This window comes from Xenopus laevis, chromosome 6L, assembly GCF_017654675.1.
Source record: "Xenopus laevis strain J_2021 chromosome 6L, Xenopus_laevis_v10.1, whole genome shotgun sequence".
In the NCBI taxonomy this organism is placed as follows: Eukaryota; Metazoa; Chordata; class Amphibia; order Anura; family Pipidae; genus Xenopus; species Xenopus laevis.
This window is the reverse complement of record NC_054381.1, coordinates 11,973,646-11,994,091: the sequence shown is the minus strand read 5'-3', so window position 1 is coordinate 11,994,091 and position 20,446 is coordinate 11,973,646. Positions and strand designations below refer to the sequence as shown.

General features: G+C 39.3%; 1 protein-coding gene across 4 annotated transcripts in view; it reads right to left on the bottom strand.

Annotated features, from left to right (window-relative positions):
* Positions 1-20,446, bottom strand: part of LOC108718723 (sodium channel protein type 5 subunit alpha) — a 220,458-nt gene that overhangs the window by 75,985 nt on the left and 124,027 nt on the right. For all 4 annotated transcript variants that reach the window (XM_041565779.1, XM_041565781.1, XM_041565780.1 and 1 more), the window contains exons 13-16: positions 10,800-10,935; positions 9,340-9,578; positions 5,357-5,530; positions 2,492-2,848 (exon numbers count right to left, since the gene is read on the bottom strand). In XM_041565779.1, the coding sequence (XP_041421713.1) occupies positions 2,492-2,848; positions 5,357-5,530; positions 9,340-9,578; positions 10,800-10,935 (906 nt within the window). The remainder of the gene's footprint in view (positions 1-2,491; positions 2,849-5,356; positions 5,531-9,339; positions 9,579-10,799; positions 10,936-20,446) is intronic.

Sequence of the window (20,446 nt, the reverse complement as noted above, 5' to 3'; positions counted from 1 at the left end):
ATTGAGGGCTAAATCTGAATACTACTGACTAATTGAAAGTGATTTCTTTGCTCTACCTATGACTAACAATCTGCCGGCCAATTTTAGAAAAGAACAAAACCCAGAGCGGTGGGGTGAGAGATGTGGGATTAGCAGAGCCGAGAGGGGGTGTGTGGGGTCGCAGGAGGGGAGGACTTCATTTGTGATACGTAAGCCTCTAGGAAGCTGTGCCTTTACATCAGGACACCCACTGTTCTACCAATAGGGAACTGTTTTGTGAAAGGAAATAAATACTTTAATTGATCCCAGGCTTTTATAAGTACAGAAAAGACATCTGTATATGTTGGCTGCCAAGTGGCGGTATAAGCTTAAATTAAAAAAAATTAGAGTCTTTGATAAATGGGGGGTCCCGAGAAGTAAGCCTCAATTTCTGTTCAAGTGCTGTATTGTCTGACGGGGGCAACTGGCAATTCTACATGATTTCTGTTTTCCCTCTAGTTGGAATATGATTTAAATGTCAAAGCAGTGGCCTTACTGTACTACAACTCCCAGAATCCCTTGTGTTGAGAAGCACTTCCAACTAATCGTGAACTGGAGGGGGACAAGTTTCAAATCTCAAGTTTAAATCTTTCCGGGGATTATTCATCAAAGTCAGAATGCCAAAAACTTGAAAAATTTTAGATTTTTTTACTATCACATCTGAATATTTAGTGGAAAAAAAACTCACATTTTTCAGGATTTATTAAACCCGAGGCTGCAAAAAGTTAGAATCTGAAGATCCGGCATCTCAGACCTGCAGAGGTTTTATATAAGTCAATGGGAGAGGTCCCTATCCTATTTTCACATTTCTGTGGTCTGCACTGGAATTAGCTCGAAAATCTGATTATTTTGGACATTTATGGCAAAAATCCGAAAAAACTTACAATTTGGGAAAAAACAAAAAAAAATATAATCCATTTTACAAACAATTTTTTGGGGCTTTTAACGAACCAATTAATTCCTGCTTTTTTTATAATAAATAAAGTAAAAAAGTTTGGTCAGACCTTTTTCAATTAAAAACTCAGAAAATTCGGATTTTGATAAATAACCCCCTCGATCTACTGGCAGGCTTGTTCACCTTCCAAACACTTTTTTCAGTTCAATTGTTTTCAGATTGTTCCCCAGAAATAAAGCCTTTTTTTTCAAACACTTTCCATTTTTTGGTGTTTTTTTTAAAAAAATTTAAGTTTAATGTCCCTGTCTCTAGTGCTTCAATCTGTCAACTCTGTAATTCAGGTTACAATTTGGCAACATTTAGTTGATCCATTTCTCAGCAGCATCTCTGGAGTATCAGCAACTATTGTATCAAGTCTAACAGCTGCCTGTAATGAAACCCAGAGATTCTGCTCAACAGAGACAGAGATAAGAAATGTATCAACTAAATATATCAATTTAAAACAGTTTACAGGGTCGGCGACCCCCCTCCCAGAGCTGCTATAGAAGGTGAAAAATGACACTTTACACTTCAATATTAGAAAAACAGTTACACATAGAATATAGAAAGTAATTGGAAAAAGTCTTTATTTCTGATGATCTATCTGAAAACAACTGAACTGAAAAAGTGTAGGGAGGTGAAGGGATGGGCGATTTTTTTCGCCTTGTTTTGCGGTGGAAATGACGCCCATAGACATGTATGGCGTTGCGCGTCAAAAAAAATTGTAGCGCATGGACTTTAATGGGCGTCAGCGATATTTCACTGGCAGCGAATTTGTGGCGAAATAAAACGGGTCAAATCTGCACAAGCCTATGAACAACCCCTTTAAACCAACCCGTTGAGACTTAGACATGCTACTGCCCCACTTAAAGGAACAGTTTAGTGTTACAAAATAAACTGGGTAAATATATAGGCTGTGCAAAATAAAAAAAATTTCTAATATAGTTAGTTAGCCAAAAATGTAATGTATAAAGGCTGGAGTGAATGGATGTCTAACATAATAGCCAGAACACTACTTCCTGCTTTTCAGCTCTCTAACTCTGAGTTAGTCAGCGACTTGAAGGGGGGCCACATGGGACATAACTGTTCAGTGAGTTTGCAATTGATCCTCAGCATTCAGCTCAGATTCAAAAGTAACAGATATGACCCATGTGGCCCCCCCTGAAGTCTCTGATTGGTTACTGCCTGGTAACCAATCAGTGTAAACCAAGAGAGCTGAAAAGCAGGAAGTAGTGTTCTGGCTATTATGTTAGACATCCAGTCACTCCAGCCTTTATACATTACATTTTTGCCTAATTAACTATATTAGAAACATTTTTTATTTTGCAAAGGCTATTTATTTAGCCAGTTTTTATTTTATACACTGAACAATTCCTTTAAGGACCCCACACAATGTGCATATAAAAGGAATGTTAACTTTCAGCTGTTTCATGTAAATCAGTTGTTTTACCATGAATACTTGTTGATAACAATGTCCACTGTTGAAGAGTGCACAGTGCAACAGCAATTCCCTATTAAGGATAAATGAAGCAAACTTACCACAAGATTTCCAATGACCATGACCAGCATGAAGACAAGAATACACAAGGGTTGCTCAGCGACCTCCATGCAATCCCACATGGTCTCTATCCATTCTCCGCAGAGAACACGGAAAACAATAAGAAAGGAGTGGAAGAAGTCATTCATGTGCCAACGAGGGAGCTGGCAATCATCGCTGATCTTACAGACACATCTCATATAATTCTGGCCAAAAAGCTGCACTCCAACCACGGCAAAGATAAAGACGATGATTGCCAAGACAAGGGTTAGATTTCCAAGGGCTCCAACTGAATTTCCGATGATTTTGATGAGAGTGTTTAACGTTGGCCAAGACTTGGCCAATTTGAAGACTCGAAGCTGTTAAAAAAAAGACATGATTGAGTAGAGTATTAGTTCAACACCAAGACTTACTCAGGAATATGGGCTATGGGCATATTCAATTTGAGTTCCCCAACTAAATTCCCACTGATTTCATGTTGGCTAACACAATTTGAAAACTCAAAAAAGTAATGGTGTCTACAGTAGGTTTTCCTCAAAAAATGTGTGCTGTCAATTATGGACATATTCAATGGTTGCAATTGAATTCCCAATGATTTTGATTAGATATTTAATGGTCACCAAGACTTTGAGAATCTGTAGATTGAAAACTGTAAAAGCAAAGTGCATGTATTCTACACTAAGGGGCAGCGTTATTAAGGGTCGAATAGTAAATTTGAATTAGAATTTTGAAATAGTTTTTTGGTGTCAAAATTCACACATTCGAATTTTATTCCCCCCATTTGAATGTAAGATTTATCACACCCTCGGCCATGGAATTGGTTCTAATTCGAATATTCGCCACCTAAAACTTGCCGAGTTAATTTACAAGTCAATGGCAGAGGTCCGTTGAGCCATTTGAATATGTTTATGGCCTTCCTGACATTCGAGTTTACTCGATTTGTACGATTTGAACTCAATTCAAATTTTCTGGTCGAATATTAGATGTTCTAATTTTTTCTTAAATAACTTCCCATTCGAGTTGTGAGTATATTAAAAATTCATTAGAGTAAAAACTAATTCACATAAATTCGACCTTAGATAAATCTGCCCATAACTAACTTCCCAATGACTTTGAAAAGAGCAGTAACATTGGCAGACGCTTTGCTACTTTGAAGACTAGAAGCTATAAAAAAGACACCATTGAGTAGAGTGATTGGCTTCTATGCTAGGGTTTCAAAGGAATATGGGCTATAGAATCATATACCCAATGATTTCATGATTATCTTATTGATTATTGATGATTATTCATGACTATTGATATCATGATTATTTCATGAGTATTAATGTTGGCCAAGGCTTTGAAGAGTAGAACTTGTAAAAAAAAAAAAACAACATTATTTAGTAGGGTTCATGGTTTCTATGACACATAAGTGTCTTTGACACGAAACGCGTCAGGCATGAGTAGTTTATACTAATAAAGATTTCTGTTTTTATTCTACATCCGTCTGATCCATGCGTGATCTTTTGAGTGCCTTGCTCCAGTATTTTACTTCTCTATACTCGGTTTGTCCACTCCCCTGAGCTGAGGGCCTGGGGCAGGAGCATCTGGGCCACCTACTCAATTTGGTGAGTTCTCTACTGGCGAAGTTCATGCTTAAATATATATGCATGGTTTCTACACAAGGGTTTCCTAAAGAAATATGGACTGTAGACATATTGAATGCCATATCTACCAGTTTGTGGACTCCTTGCACATGCTCAAACTTGGGGGTATATTTATCAAAGAGTGAAGTTAGAGATCGCCACAGTCCACTAGTGTGAAATTCCGCCACTCTCCATTCATTTCTATGGGATTTTGAAAGGCGTATTTATCAAAGGATGAACTTTCACTTTCACCCATTGATAAATACTCTTTTAAAAATCCCATAGAAATGAATGGAAAGTGGCAGAATATCACACTAGTGGACTCTAACTTCACTCTTTGATAAATATACCCCCCCAGGGGCAAATTTACTGATGGTCGAATATCGAGGGTTAATTAACCCTCGATATTCGACTGCCGAATGGAAATCCTTCGACTTCGAATATCGGATTTAATCCATCGATCAAACGATTTTTCGAATAAGGATTTTAATCCATCGATCAAACGATTTTTTTTTGACCCAAAAAAGCTTAGAAAGCCTATGGGGACCTTCCCCATAGGCTAACATTGACGTCGATAGGTTTTAGGTGGCGAACTAGGGTTTTTTTTTTTTTTTAAAGAGACAGTACTTCGGCTATCGAATGGTCGAACGATTTTTAGTTTGAATCGTTCGATTCAAAGTCCTAGTCGAAGGTCGAAGTAGCCCATTCGATGGTCGAAGTAGCCAAAAAAAAACATTCGAAATTCGAAGTTTTTTTTATTCTATTCCTTCACTCGAACTAAGTAAATGGACCCCCTAGTGTTTTCTACCCTCCATTCTCTAGTAAGCAAAGCCTTATTTACCTCTTGTAATAGTTTGCTGGTGCTTTATGATATGTAGAATAAACAATAATAATAATGTCCATGAATTCATGGAAAATAATGATCAGAACAAGTCAATTAGGAGGTAACTTTTAAATGGAAAATGCCCCCTTTTTAAAAATAAACTATGTCTGACACCATATTACTTTACTATACACTACTACTACTGCTACTACACCACTACTCCACAGCTGCAGCATAAATCTGTGAGGTCCAGTTCCAATTCTTTCCATATCCTTTGCATAGACATTTTTCCTTGGTTTACCCCCCCCAGGAGTGATTGTGCCCCGGTAAAAATAGCTTATAATCAGCGCTATGTTATTAACATATGTAACTACTAATATTCATCTGTTTGGGGAAAATAGCAGACTAAAATAAATTACCAATCTGAAGGAGCGAAGGACGGACAGATTTCCCATGCTGGCGAGGCACAATTCCATTAAACTTAAGCAAACAATGATGCTATCGAATATATTCCAGCCCTGCTGGAAATAATAGTATGGATCTAAGGCAATGATCTTGAAAATCATTTCAGCTGTAAATATGCCAGTGAAAACCTGCAACAAAAAACAAAATATACTGATTAGTGGCCATTTAAAGGCAAACTAAAATCCCGCATGAACCCACCCTTCTCCTTCGGCAGTATTTTTTCTTTCTTTAATCATGCATAATTTTGCTTCCAGGGAAGAGTTTACAGGTTTTATTATGACGACGGTATCCCCTTTATTTTGCATTGGTATCTTGTCTCTCGGGGTTTTGTGCTGCCAAGAGTTTTGCACTGCAGCTCAGCTTGTGATCCGACTGTCTGCAGAGATTAGGACTAATTCCATGTCACATATTCTGTTGTTGGAAGTGGACAATCAACACATGAGCCTCTGCAACCTGGAGCAGCGTCCGGTACAGGATTCTAAGTATAGACATGGCTTATAGCCTAGCCCATGTGGGGCAAGAAGAAGGGCAAGCAAATATCAGAAATCATGGGACACCATACTATTTCATTATCAGGACCTTCTTTCCCGCCTGAGGATCACAGTTCACTGGTGTCAAAACATTACCAGGATATTTGTAATACTGGCCCTGGGCTTGGCTGGTCTTACCAATGAGGCCTGTAAAATACCAGTTGGGTGGCAACTCTATGCAGCACCTGCCTGGGTGCCTTGGTTGTGGGCCCCAATAACTAAGATTATACAATACTAAATTCTATTCCAAGCCATACCCCATATCTGCCTAAAGTCCACTATCCGACCAAATCTTGGCCAGTCCCTTGAAAGCGTTAAAGCTCACAAATATGACGTATGCCTTGAGCCCCTGACTGGATTGCCCCCTGTGTCTTCCTATTGTGGCCCTAAAATCAATTATAGGAATTAATGATCTTCTTTGATTAATCTGGGCATCTATGGAGAGGACCAGCTCATGCAGACCCAGTCCGTTGGCTCTCTGGCTACTGGTAGTCGATTGTTGTGATTTGACTCCATCTTTTTGTACTGTATTGATTATTAACATACAGGGGTTTTACCTTTTAGAACAGACTGGCCCACCAAATTACCAGAGGATCTTGCTGTGGCATAAGTCAAAATGGCAAAATTGATGCAAAGATGCCAATATCAGCACCACTGGAAGTCAAATACCTGTACAAATATCTGGAACAATAATAGTGAGAGGAGAAAAAATATACAGTTCACCCCAGTCCATGGGTGCATAGCATATGAAAAAGGCTGGGGGTGGCCCACAGAAAGATCAAAAATTGTGAGTTTTTCTCCAAAAGTAAAGACCAAAACATGATAAAAAATTCAAGTAATTTATTAGGACATACAGGTGAACGCCTGATGCATTTCGTGCCTACTGGGGAACTTAATCATAGGCTGTGAGTAAGTGCCCCAGTAGGCACAAAATGCATCAGGCGCTCACCTGTATGTCTTAGCACATAACTTGAATTTTTTTTATCATATTTTGGTCTTTACTTTTGGAGAAAAACTCCCAATTTTTGATCTTTCTGTGGGCCACCCCCAGCCTAAGGCAATTTCCATCATCCACCTTTTTTATTTTAATCGTAGGCGTTCTCTGGTGGGAGACTACTCAATACTACATTCAGTTTAATATTTCATTGCCCTTAGATATAGGGATGCACCGAATCCACTATTTTGGATTCGGCCGAACCCCCAAATACTTCACGAAGGATTCGGCCGAATACCGAACTGAATCCGAATCCTAATTTGCATATGCAAATTAGAGGCGGGAAGGGGAAAACATTTTTTACTTCCTTGTTTTCTGACAAAAAGTCACTTGATTTCCCTCTCTGCCCCTAATTTGCATATGCCAGACAGAAGGATTCGGCCGAATTCGAATCCTGCTACTTAGATATTCCATGTTTGTTTGCCAGGGAAGTAAACTTTAATTGCCAGCCTCCCCATTGCCTTAGCATGGAGCTTAGCTGCAGTTGAACATCTGGAGATACGAAGGTGGGTGTGAAGAAGATAATATGAATTGGTTGAAGGAAACAAAGTTCTGATCCTGCTGTCCCCCCTTCCTCAGTAGGCTTGCTGTTCTGTTGACTGATCTTGATGCCATTCCTGGTAACATGGTTGATATGGCATCTCCCACAGGAACTTCAGCTGCTAAATATAGACAGGCAGACCCAGAACAGGGCACAAGAGCTACAACTTCTCATGTGAACTTTTGAAATGTTGCCTGGCGTGTTCTTTTCAGCTTTTTATTCCGACTAATGCACTGTCAATAACTTGATCTGCTACCTTTTAAATGCAGATTTACTATTACTGTAAACAAAGTGTATCCTCTGGGACTGGGTGGTCACCAAGGTGCACATATCCCCAAACCCTCAGAACTCGCCTGTGGTGCCTTTCCCCGTATTGACAGCTTTACATGTTTTATCAGAGAAAGCAAAAAACTGATAGGGCTGGAGAGGACTCGGGCTGCAGTGGGCTGTTCCCTGTCAGCTCCGTGATCATTCCTATGTATGTTCTATTACCAAACCTCAAAGGATTTCACTTATGCCAATTATGGGCAGGGGGAATGTGACTGCTGACTACAGGAAAGAAATCTCTGTGGCCTGCCTCTCTCTGCTCACTTGATATTTTATTATTTTTCATTTTATTCCCTGCAGTCCTGGCCAGGTCCCATTTCCAATGTTAAACAAACTTTTATGGCATAGTCAAACATGAAGACCATTAGTCCTATGTAAGGAAATTTATGGACACTAGTGATGGGCGAATAAATTTGTCTGGCGCAAATTCACAGTGAATTTCCGCGTTTCGCCGCTGGTGAATAAATTCAAGAAAATCCTGCGAAAATTCGCCAGCAGCAAAAAAATTGTGGACGCGCATCTGAAAAGTCGATCGTGTCAAACTCACCTCGAGTCAACACTATTCGTATGTTGACTTTTGACTTTAATGCCGGCCTCAAAATTGACGCAAGCGACTTTTCAGACGGGCGTCCAAAATTGGACGTGGGCGTGAATTTTCAAGTTTCACAATTTTTTCACAAATTTTTCGCCATTTCACGAAGTTTGCTGGAAATTCACAAATTTTTCGGCGAAGCGAAACGGGAGAAATTCGCCCATCACTAATGAACACAGAGTGAAATTTGCATCTCCATTCAGCCATGCCCCTGTGCTCTTAACCTGCAGTGCTAGCTCAGGTTTTACCATTATAAAATAACAGAAGGCCTGTGGAAGTTAAAAGAATGCCAGCTTGAGAGACAATGGAAGCCTAGGACTGCAAACTGAGTCTGTAAACCAGAAGTTTAGAGGAATAAAACAAATGAGAACTATGCATTAAAGGAGAACTTAATCTTAACTAAAGAAGTAGCTAGAAATGTTGTACATGATGTTCTGTACCAGCCCAAGGCAACCACAGCCCTTTAGCAGTAAAGATCTGAGTCTCCAAAGATGCCCCAGTAGCTCCCCTTCTTTATTACATGGCAGCACAGAAACCAGTGCAATTAGCATCAGAATTTAATAATCAGCCCTATAGGTATAGGATCAGCTTATATTACAGCCAGGGAAGCTCATTTTCTGCTGGATAATTAGTGACGAGCCCTAAGCTTAGCTTCTCAACAGCCAATCAGAGCCCACTGAGCATGTGAGTGTCACAGACACTTTCCAAGATGGTGACCCCCTGTGACAAGTTTGAAGTCCTGGATCATTGCTGCTATTGACAAGCTGAAACTTTAGCCTCGTGCAATAAGTTCACTATATAAAATATGCCATCATAAGCCATACTCATTTTTAGGGTTTAGTTCTCCTTTAAGCTCTTCATATGCATAAAATTGATGCATTTGCATCAATTTGACACAAGGACAAGTGAAGTGCAGTATCTGTAAATGAGAGCAGTATTATAAAGATACTTACATAGTTTCCAACAGAGAGCATGTTCTCAAACTCTGACGTCATCTTGTAGTGTTCCAGCGCCATAAACAGTGTGTTGAGGACAATGCAAATCGTAATGGTCAAGTCAATGAATGGGTCCATCACCACAAATTTCACCCCATTCCTAATGTCTACCCAGAGCGAGCAACAATCCCAGATAAGGTAACTCTGGGCAAAATGGTTCCAACATGGAGGGCACTTCTGCCGGGATTCCTCAAGCTCTGAGACAGATCAGATAAAAGCAAGAATAAATATATACATGAATATGTTCATTTGGGGGTTTACATCTCTTAAAGCCCACCTTATATGTATAATTATATACAACAGCAATATACTATAAGTAACATACTAGAGGAAAGGAGATCCCATCATCAGCAAAGGAAGGTTTTATTTGGTGCCAGGCATTGCAGGCAGACAGATCACTACCAAGGGAGGTGGTAATTAGTAATTAGTGATCAATTAGTGCAGGTGTGACATATATTGGGACTATTGGTGTTCATTATTGACTGACAGCAGCCTGCCTTTAAAGGAACAGTTCAGTGTAAAAATAAAAACTAGGTAAATCGATAGGCTGTGCAAAATAAAAAAATGTATCTTATATACTGTAGTTAGTTAGCCAAAAATGTAATGTATAAAGGCTGGAGTAACTGAATGTGTAACATAATAGCCAGAACACTACTTCCTGCTTTGCAGCTCTCTTGGTTTCCACTGATTGGTTACCAGTAGCGATTGGAGAATTTTTTGGCCAGACGCGAGTTTGCGGCAAATTTCCGTGTTTTGCCAACGGCGAATAAAATCGGAATTTTCGCAAATTGATGCCAGCGTCAAAACTTGAGTTTCGCTAATTTTTTGCTGTTTCGTGAATTTTGCGGGAAATTCGCAATTTTTTTGGAGAAACAGGACAAATTCGCCCATCACTAGTTACCAGTCAGTAACCAATCAGTGACTTGAGGGGGAGGGGCCACATGGTTATAACTTTTTGCTTTTGAATCTGAGCTGAATGCTGAGGATCAATTACAAACTCACTGAACAGTTACGTCCCAAATGGCCCCCCTTCAAGTCACTGACTAACTCAGAGTTAGAGAGCTGAAAAGCAGGAAGTAGTGTTCTGGCTATTATGTTACACATCCAGTCACTCCAGCCTTTATACATTACATTTTTGGCTAACTAACTACATTAGATACATTTTTTATTTTGCACAGCCTATCTATTTACCCAGTTTTTATTTTACACTGAACTGTTCCTTTAACAGAAAAATAAATGACATAAACAATAAACATGTAAGCGCTAACTCATACTTTCTGTCTAACTAGCAAACTGCCCTCATTTAATTTGCTATAGATTTCTGTTGGCCACTTGTTACTATTCCTTGATCAGCCCATCCAGCATGTAGTATCTAATAAGTATCTGATTCCCTACAGAAAGAACTTAATCTACGTTACCTTCCAGAGCGTTAGTGAGGACGCTAACGGTGCTGACGGCTCTCTGTCTCTGGAAAGGCTGATCCATATATTCCACCGACAGGGCCTGGGGCATCAGCAGCCGCATTCTGCTCAGTTCCAGCTCAGTAGGTGATGCCTATGGGAGAAACAGACAGATGATCAGTCTTTCTGTGTTACACCAAGCTTAGCCCAGAGCACACTGAGCATGTGCAGAGCCACTGACACACAATAGATGCCTACAAGATCCAAGATGGGAGCTGCTTTGGGACAACTTGAGATCATTACTATTATAGGGCTGCTGAACCTCTGAATTGGTTAGTAAGCCCTATATAGAAAATACAGCATTTCTAGCCATGTTCATCTTTAGCTCTGGCACCTGGTGCTGTTGCAGAGGAAAATAGAATGGAGCTCCGCAACACCAGATAGTTATTTAAAAACATGTATCTTTATTTATACACATTAAAAGACAAACAGCATATTTTGCCTGACGCACTTCGGGCCTTAATGCCTATGATTAAGGGCGGAAGTGCCTGAAACGCTTCAGGCAAGACAAGCAGGACAAGCATGGAAATATACATATGCTAGAACCTATAAAATCTGCCGTGGTCGAAATGCCTCCGAGTGGTGATGGACGAATTTACCACGAAATTTGTGAAACGCCAAAAAATCTGCAAAGCGCATTGAAGTCAATGGGCATCAAAATTGTTTTGATGCACGTCAATTTAAATTTTTATCTGCGTTACTTTTTGGACGCGTGCACACATTTCTTTTTGACACAGTGGCTTTTACGCTAATTTTTCCGCTGGCTGCGAAATGCGGAAATTCTGCGTAAGTTCATGCCAAGCAAATTTATTCGGCCATCACTACCTCCGAGAACTTTTCAAAGCCAACAGGGAGTCTTATCAGCAGCACAGAATTACCCTGATACTCACCCTGAGTGTTTTCAGAATTGGAAGCAATGAATTCGGGAAATACCAGGCTAAACATTTCTAGGAATCAGATTAAGGGGACAGAGAGAAACCCTCAGGCCTGACGAGCTTAGAGATTTGATCCTGGGTGGAACTTCCATATTGTCATTTAGTCCCAACATATACATCGTCACAAGCTATTTACATCTTCACAAGCTAATTGAACTTCCAGGAGATTTTATCCAATTCCCTGCTTCAGAAATGGGAGATTATGCAACAGCCCCAGCTTCATTTATTTAAGGGGAAGTTAACCTTCCGATAAAAGTTTCGTGTGTTTTGGACTGGAGTATTCTTTAGCAGCTGTTTCTGCATTGTGGTTGTTGAATGATTTGCCTTTCAGGAAAACCAAATTCACTTGGGGGTGGCAATTTTTTAGGCTACTAAACAACTAAAATCACTTCCTTATGGGTCTGGCCACACGACCAGATTCAGGGAGTCCCAGTGACAAATCCCCCTCGCCTCACAAGGAAACTTCGGGTGACTTCAGAAAATGAAGTGCTCCGAGTGCCATCCCGCCAGCGATTTATATTCTAGCCAGCGGGAAGGCAGGGGAGGCAGTTCGGGGGGATTAGTCGCCCTGAAGAAGAGGAGATTTGTCGCCGGGCAACTAATCTCCCCGAATCCCAGTGTGTGTCTGCCCTAAAACCATAGAAAAATTGTAATCAAGGTATATTGCAAAGATTCTTAGAATTATGTTTTGTTTGTTTTTTTTGATTAGGCAAAAATTATGTTTGGGCTGACATTCCCTTAAAAAAATTATATACTTATTTCAATAAGTACAAATATTTTATTTATGAGGATTGGGGACCCAGACCAAATATCCATAAACAGGGACAGAGCACAAAAAAGTCTGGTCACATCATGCTAAAAATTATTTTAAAGGGATGGTTCACCTTTAAAATTACATTTTTTTAGTATGTTATACAATGGCTCATTCTAAGCAACTTTTCCTTTTGGCGTAATTTTTTTAATTTTTATACATTTTAAAGTATTTGCTTACTTCTTCTGACTCTTTCCAACTTTCAAATGGGGGTCACTGACCCCATCTAAAAACAAATGCTCTGTAAGGCTACAGATGTTTTGTTATTGCTACTTTTTATAACTCATCTTTCTATTCGGGCTTCTCCTATTCATATTCCAGTCTCTAATTCAGATCATAGTTGCTAGGATAATTTGGACCCTAGCAACCCAATTGCTGAAATTGCAATTGCAAACTGGAGAGCTGCTGAATAAAAAGCTAAATAACTCAAAAACCACAAGTAATACAACGTGGGAACCAATTGCAAATTATCTCAGAATATCACTGTCAACATCAAACTAAACGTTAATTTAAAGGTGAGCAACCCCTTTAAGGCAAATTTCCGCTTTAAATGACCTTGGCTGTAAGAGGATGCTGGGAAATGTAGTTCTGCAATCAGCCACAAAGCCCTAATTTTTGTTATCTTTAGTTTCCGTTTTCCCAGCAGCCTGCCTCAGCATATGCTCCTTTGCTGGCAGATCTCACTGTCTGCTCAATACAAGCAAAAAGCAGGTTGTACAGAGCAAGTCACCTAATGTCTTTGTTTAAACATCCCCATGTTGTAGGAGGAGAAATCTCTGACTTTCTATGCCACTTCTCAGTACCATTTACTTATTGTGCCCAAACTGAATGCTTCGTCTCCTCACCATGAGACAGAAAGTAAAGGGGAACTAAAGGCTGCAAAAAAAAAAGAAGAAAGAAATGCGCACATTTACAATATAGTGTTAATGTTTAATGTTTACAGGTTTTATCGCCTGTAACAACTCCCTGCTATTTGATCACATGACTCAGAGCAGCTGGACAATCAGACACACCTGACAAGTGAGGTTATGGGATATCACATATATATACAGTGGTCAAATTTGAGCCTGGGCAGCAACCCATGGTAACCAATCAGATCATTGCTTTCAGTGCCCAACCTACAGCTGTCTGAAAAAAAGATAATTGCTGATTGGTTGCTATGGGTTACTGTCCAGGTGCAAATTTGCCCAGTGTTTATAAATGAGCCCCACTGTGTGATATAGTAGGGAGAAAAGATTATAGATAAAGTGGTTTACGGATAGATCCTAATCTACAGCATCAGCACATGTGTGCAAATTATGTAATAGAGAGAGATAGAGAGAGTGATAACTGACATAGAGATAATGTTAAATAGATAGTTATCATGATGATAGATAGATAGATAGATAGATAGATAGATAGATAGATAGATAGATAGATAGATAGTTGATATACAGCCAGATAGATATATAGATTAATAGATGATAGACAGATAGACAGCTAGACAGAGGGATATATATATATATATATATATATATATATATATATAGCGAGAGAGAAAGAGAGAGAGAGAGAGAGAGAGAGAATACATAGATAGACAGATAGATAGAAAGATAGATAGATAGATGATATACAGCCAGATAGATATATAGATTAATAGATGATAGACAGATAGACAGCTAGAGGGATATATATATATATATATATATATATATATATATATATATAGAGAGAGAGAGAGAGAGAGAGAGAGAGAGAGAGAGAGAGAGAGAGAGAGAGAATACATAGATAGACAGACAGATAGACAGATAGATAGATAGATAGATAGATAGATAGATAGATAGATAGATAGATAGATAGATAGATAGATAGATAGATAGAGAAAGAGAGAGAGAGATAGAGAGCAAATAGATAGATAGACAAACAGACAGATAAATGAAAGACAAATAGACAGCTAGACAGAGGGAGAGAACAAATAGATATAGATAGATAGATGATAGCTAAATAGATAGAAAGATAGATTATATTTATATTTTTAATAATTATCAACTTTTAAAGAAAAATATAAGTGACATCATTAAGCACTGGTTTTAACCGATGGTATCATTAAACATACAGGCTTATGTTTATTATAAGGATATAATTGTCCTGGGTGGGTTGTACCCATGATATTGTGGGCATTTGTGTACCTCCTGTTATTTTGCCCATTAGAGTAACAGGATGACTGCCGCTGCTCTCAGCAATTAATAACATCCTAGCGAAGCATATGGTGAAATCTAAATCTCCTGTCTCAGCTTCTCATTTTCATATAATTAGGCAGGAAGCAGGGGGATATGACCTAGCTCCTGATGTGCATTCCTGCCAGTATAAATATATGTGTGCCCGATGTTTGATGGGAACTGAGTTGGCTTTTTTTGGAGTGAGAAAAAAAAAAACTCCCAGTGTCACTCCAAGTGCCGCATCCCCCTGGCACAGAAAAGGCTATCGATAACTTCAGAAGAAAAGTGTGGGCAAGGCCGCGAAAGTAACACAAGATCACTTACATCTAAAAATAAATCTAATGACAATACCCTAATGCCCGAGTCTGCAATCTTTAATGTGTTTGTTTACCATTTGGTTCCACTGAGGCCTAGAATAGAACAAGTGCAAGCAGAATGCTCACAGCCTTGGTGGGCATCCAAATGGGGAGGCTCCCAAATGTACAGAGGACACTCTGACATCACATGTGTCAGGCCTAGGGCCATATATGCCAAGTACTGACCCCCCTGAGTGATTCCGTCTTTGAAGTAGAGGCAATTTGTCCGACTATGGAAAGAGACCAAAATGAAATATTTGCTGGGAGAGTTGATAAATGTTTAGGGATGCACCAAATCCACTATTTTGGATTTGGCCCGAACCCCCGAATCCTTTTATGAAAGATTCGGCCAAATACAGAACCAAATTTAAATCCTAATTTGCATATGCATATTAGGGCTGGGGAGGGGGAAATATTTTTTACTTCCTTGGTTTGTAAAAAAAAGTCAAGTGATTTCCCTCCTGCTCATAATTTACATATGCAAATTAGGATAAGGATTTGGTTCGGCCGGACAGAAGGAATCGGCTGAATCCTGAGGAAAAAGGCAGAATCTCGAACCGAATCCTGGATTCGTTGCCCCCCTATAAATGTTTGGCCAAGTCAGGCAGACCTTGGAAAAGGAAATCTTTTTTAAAAATTTGGATTATTTGGACAAAATGGAGTCTATAGGAGATGGCCTTTCCGTTTTCCGGAACTTCCTGGATAATGGGCTTCCCAGATAAACAATACCTGTACAGGTATGGGACCTGTTATCCAAAATGCTTGGGGCCTGGGGGTTTTCAGATAACTGATCTTCAAATTGGATCTTCATACCTTAAGTCTACTAGAAAATCATGTAAACATTAAATAAACCCAATAGGCTGGTTTTGCTTCCAATAAGGATTAATTATATCTTAGTTGGGATCAAGTACAAGCGACTGTTTTTATTACTGAGAAAAGGGAAATCATTTTTACAAAATTGGATAAAATGGAGTCTATGGGAGACGGCCTGTCTATAACTCGGAGCATTCTGGATAACAGGTTTCCAGATAAACGATCCACTTTGTTAGACCTGCCGACTAATCCGTAAATCTATATATTAGTTTATTAGCTGAGCATGATGGGAGTTGTGACACAGTCAAGTTTTTATTACACCTGATTCATTGCACGCTGAAAGAGTTAAAGCATTGCGTGCCGACTACAATACCTGCCCAGAAAGTTTTAATTCCCAAATGCACAACCTCTTGCTGCTCTGAGTGTGATGAGACGTCACATGATCAAGGTAATTAGCACAATGATCCCCAATCCGTGATATCCGTCTGGTTACTTCCTGCCCTGAACATACATCTCTGTGTCTCATAATCAGCCAGTGGAAAATAAACTCTGCCCAGAAAGAATGTCAGCCTTGTGGGGGGCGAGGGAGATACATATATATATATCTATATTTACTTTGCATACTTCAGCGCACAGCGGGCAGGGGGAAGAAGGACCTGTCCCTCAGCTTCCTTAAATCCAACACACATTTTCTAGATAGACAGAATAGCGAGCATCCTTGTCATTGCATCACCAAACGAGCATAGGTTGCCATGGCACAGAGGACATGTTTCCTAGACAACCACGATGCTGCCATTAGCAGCGGTCCCTCCCCTCGTCTCCCTCCTGGGCAATTCCGGTAAAATATCCCTTGCTCTTGGCTGCTATGGCAGAAAGTATTTGCAAGGAAGCTGGAACTCCTCTATGTACCATAATGGACTTCAATATTTACTACTCGGTCAAGTACATATTGTACCTCCTTTTATTATGACCCTTACAAATAGCACTGATATACTGTAGCGCAGTGCTTAGTAGAGATTTCACATCAGTAGTGATGGGCGAATTTATTCGCAAAGCCTGGATTCACAGCGAACTTCCGGATTTTGCTGAAGGCGAATGTTTAAGCGAAACTGCAGCAAAAAGTTGCCATGGGAATATCCGCTATGACAAAACTTCAAAATTATTCGGCCGCCCATTGATTTTAATGCATCTGGACAAAAGAGTAGCGCATGGAAAAATAGCTGCGCGTGTAGAAATTGTCGCCCGCATAAAAATTTTCGTGTGTAAAAATTATTTAGACGCCCATAGACTTTACTGCATCTGGACAAAATCGTTGTGCGTGTAAAAATTGTTGTGCGTGCAAAAATTGTCACGCACATAAAAATTATTCGGATGCCTATTCGGATGCATCTGGACAAAAGAGTTGCGCGTGTAAAAATTGTCGTGTGTTAAAAAATTGTTGTACGAATAAAAATTGTTGCGCGTCAAAATTATTTCGCCCATTGACTTTAATGTATTTGGACGAAAGAGTTGCACATAAAAATTAATTTGACTCCCAATGTGTTTTGTGAAATGTTCGCAGTTTCGTAAATTTTTTCAGAGTCTCGCAAATTTCTTGGCGAATCGAAACGTAAAGCCCATCACTACGCATCAATTATCGGGCGTGTAAAAATTGTCTCACACATAAAAATTATTCAGATGCCTATTGACTATAGTGCATCTGGACAAAAGAGTTGCGCGTGTAAAAATTGTCGTGGGTGACAAAATTGTGCGAATAAAAATTGTTGCGCGTCAAAATTGTTTGGACGCCCATTGACTTTAATGAATTTGGACGAAAGAGTTCCACATCAAAATGAATTTGACTCCCAATGTGTTTCACAAATTTCTTGGCGAATCGAAACGTGAAACCCATCACAACACATCAGTCCTTGCCCCAGTGGAGCTTACAATCTAAGGTCCCTATCACATTCACGTTCATACAACTGATAATAAACCTTTCATTTTCAAAGACTAAACCATCATAGGGCCCTTCACTGGTCACCCACCCAAATAATTTCTACCTCTCTACCAAAATATCCCTGTTTCCCCTGTTGTTTTTTCAGAAACAGGGAGTGGAAGTGAAGTAGTCACCAACACCATTGTGAGTCTCTACTTTACTGCAGCAGCTTGGGAAGGGGTCTTGGGATCCTATTATGATCCTTTGATGAACAAGTAGTAGTTTCCCTTTAATTTTCCCTGATAATAATATTTTCAAAACAGACTTCTAAAGGCACATTTATCAAAGGACGAATTTGAAATTCATATGAGTTTTTAAAAATTCCCCTAAACTTCCATTAATTCAAAATTCAACCAATTGAAATTTAATTAAAAAATTAAATTTTTCCAACTCGGATGAATTAAATCGACCCGAAAACTCGAATCGAATTTGATTAGAATTTTTGATTTTTTTCTCTGAAAAAAACTCGAATGCCAGGAAGGCTGCTAACAACTCTAAATTGATCCCTGGTCAAATTCGAGTTCTTAAATGGCCAGAGCATATAAATCTCGAAAATCTAATTCGAATTTTTTTAAAAACTCGAATCGAATTTAAATAACTCCCTAGTCGAATTTGACAGTTATGACTAGAAAAAAAAATCGAATTTGAATTTTTTTAAAAACTCGAATCGAATTTGAATAACTCCCTAGTCGAATTTGACAGTTTTGAGCATGAAAAAAAAATCTAAAATTTTAATTTTCAATTCGACCTTGATAAATCTGCCCCTAGTTTGCATTTCCCTTTTTGGAAGCCAGGGAGCAGAAGTGAAGTGGCCACCCACCCCGCTGAGCATCTCTGCCAGGTATGGGGGAAACAAGGTTGCAGTAGTTTGGGAAGGAGTCCTGTGCTGAACCTCCCCATGATGACTAAGAAGGTTCAGTTCTCCTTTATTTTCACTGCTAATAATAATTCTGTTCTAAAATCTTTTTTTAAGTTACAAAAATAATAATATTAAAAAATAAAAACCCCATTAACCCGTCTTGTGAAATAGGCCATTTATAATTTTCAGCTTTGGGCTCATGTGACCCATTATCTAACACTGCTCCTTCCTCATTAAAGGGGAATTAAAGTCTGAAATAGAATAAGGCTAGAAATGCTGTATTTTGTATACTAAACATAAACATGAACTTACTGCACCACAAGCCTAATCAAACAAATAATTTATGCTTTCAAAGTTGGCCACAGGGGGTCACCATCTTGTAACTTTGTTAAACATCTTTGCAAGACTAAGACTGTGCACATGCTCAGTGTGGTCTGGGCTGCTTAGGGATCATCATAAATCATCAAAACAGCACAAGTCAAATAATATCTGCCAGACATCGATACAGCAAGACTGATTAATAATCAGAATATACAGACTGCACTGGGTCCTGTGTTGTCATGTAATCTAATGTGGATTTTATAGTTTTTGTATTGTTTAATACAAACTTTCTTCAACTCTGCAGAACCAGTGGCTGCAGCAAAATAATCCTTCAAATAGAATCTCCGTTTATCTCTTTAAATCTGGCTCCATGATCTTTGTCCCTGCAGCTGGAGTTGGAAACAGTAAAGGGGATTTAAAGGCAAAAATAAAATCCAATACAAATCTCTACACAGTCACCGACTGCTCTACAGGGAAACAAACAAAGCTGCTTTAGTTCTGCATGGCTGGGAAGTAAGGCGGGGGCTCCCCCTGCTGTTCATAAGTATGATTGTTTCCCTGCAGAGCAGTTAGGGGCCGTCTGACAATTCCTATCCACAGCAGTAAATGAAGGGAGAAATTAACTGCATGCAGTCAGGTTTCTTATAAAAACGGTACACATATTTTAATTAAAGTATATTGGAGATAGGTTTCTTTTTCATTAAAGAAAGTAAAAATGAGATTTTATTTTTTGCCTTTACATGCCCTTTAACTCCAAGTAGTAGAGAAGGATAATAAGTACGAGCAAGAAGACCAAAGTAGCCACCTGAATACTGATCACTGAGCTCTACTGAGGAGTGTAAGAGTTGCCAGCTGAGGGTGGCAGATTCGCTTGACTGACAAGAGAAAAATAATACCGTCCTATTACCCTGCGGGCCAAGGGTGTACATGGAGGCTGGGATTTGTAGTTCATAGAACAGTCTGAAGGCTGCGAACATCACATCCCTGGGGAAAATTAGTTCCCTTAGAAACTCCAAAATGCTTATTTATTCGTGGCCTAAATATTGTAATGGAAATTGCTAGCAGATGCGGACCTGATACGGGTTTCCCGTAAGCCATTCCAAGAGCAATTGATGTAAAGCAGTGGAAGGGAACACAATCATCTTTTCACAGAGCACAATTACGGCAATTCTTCAATAGCAACTGGAAATGACTTTATATCATTACTTTTGTTTAGGTATAGCCCGCAGGCTGGCTCACTGCTGCACATACATACTGCTCACATATTTTGTATTACACGGATTATGGGTGCCTACAGAAATGTATAGGGTGTCAGGTTTAGGGGCCAGGATTACTTG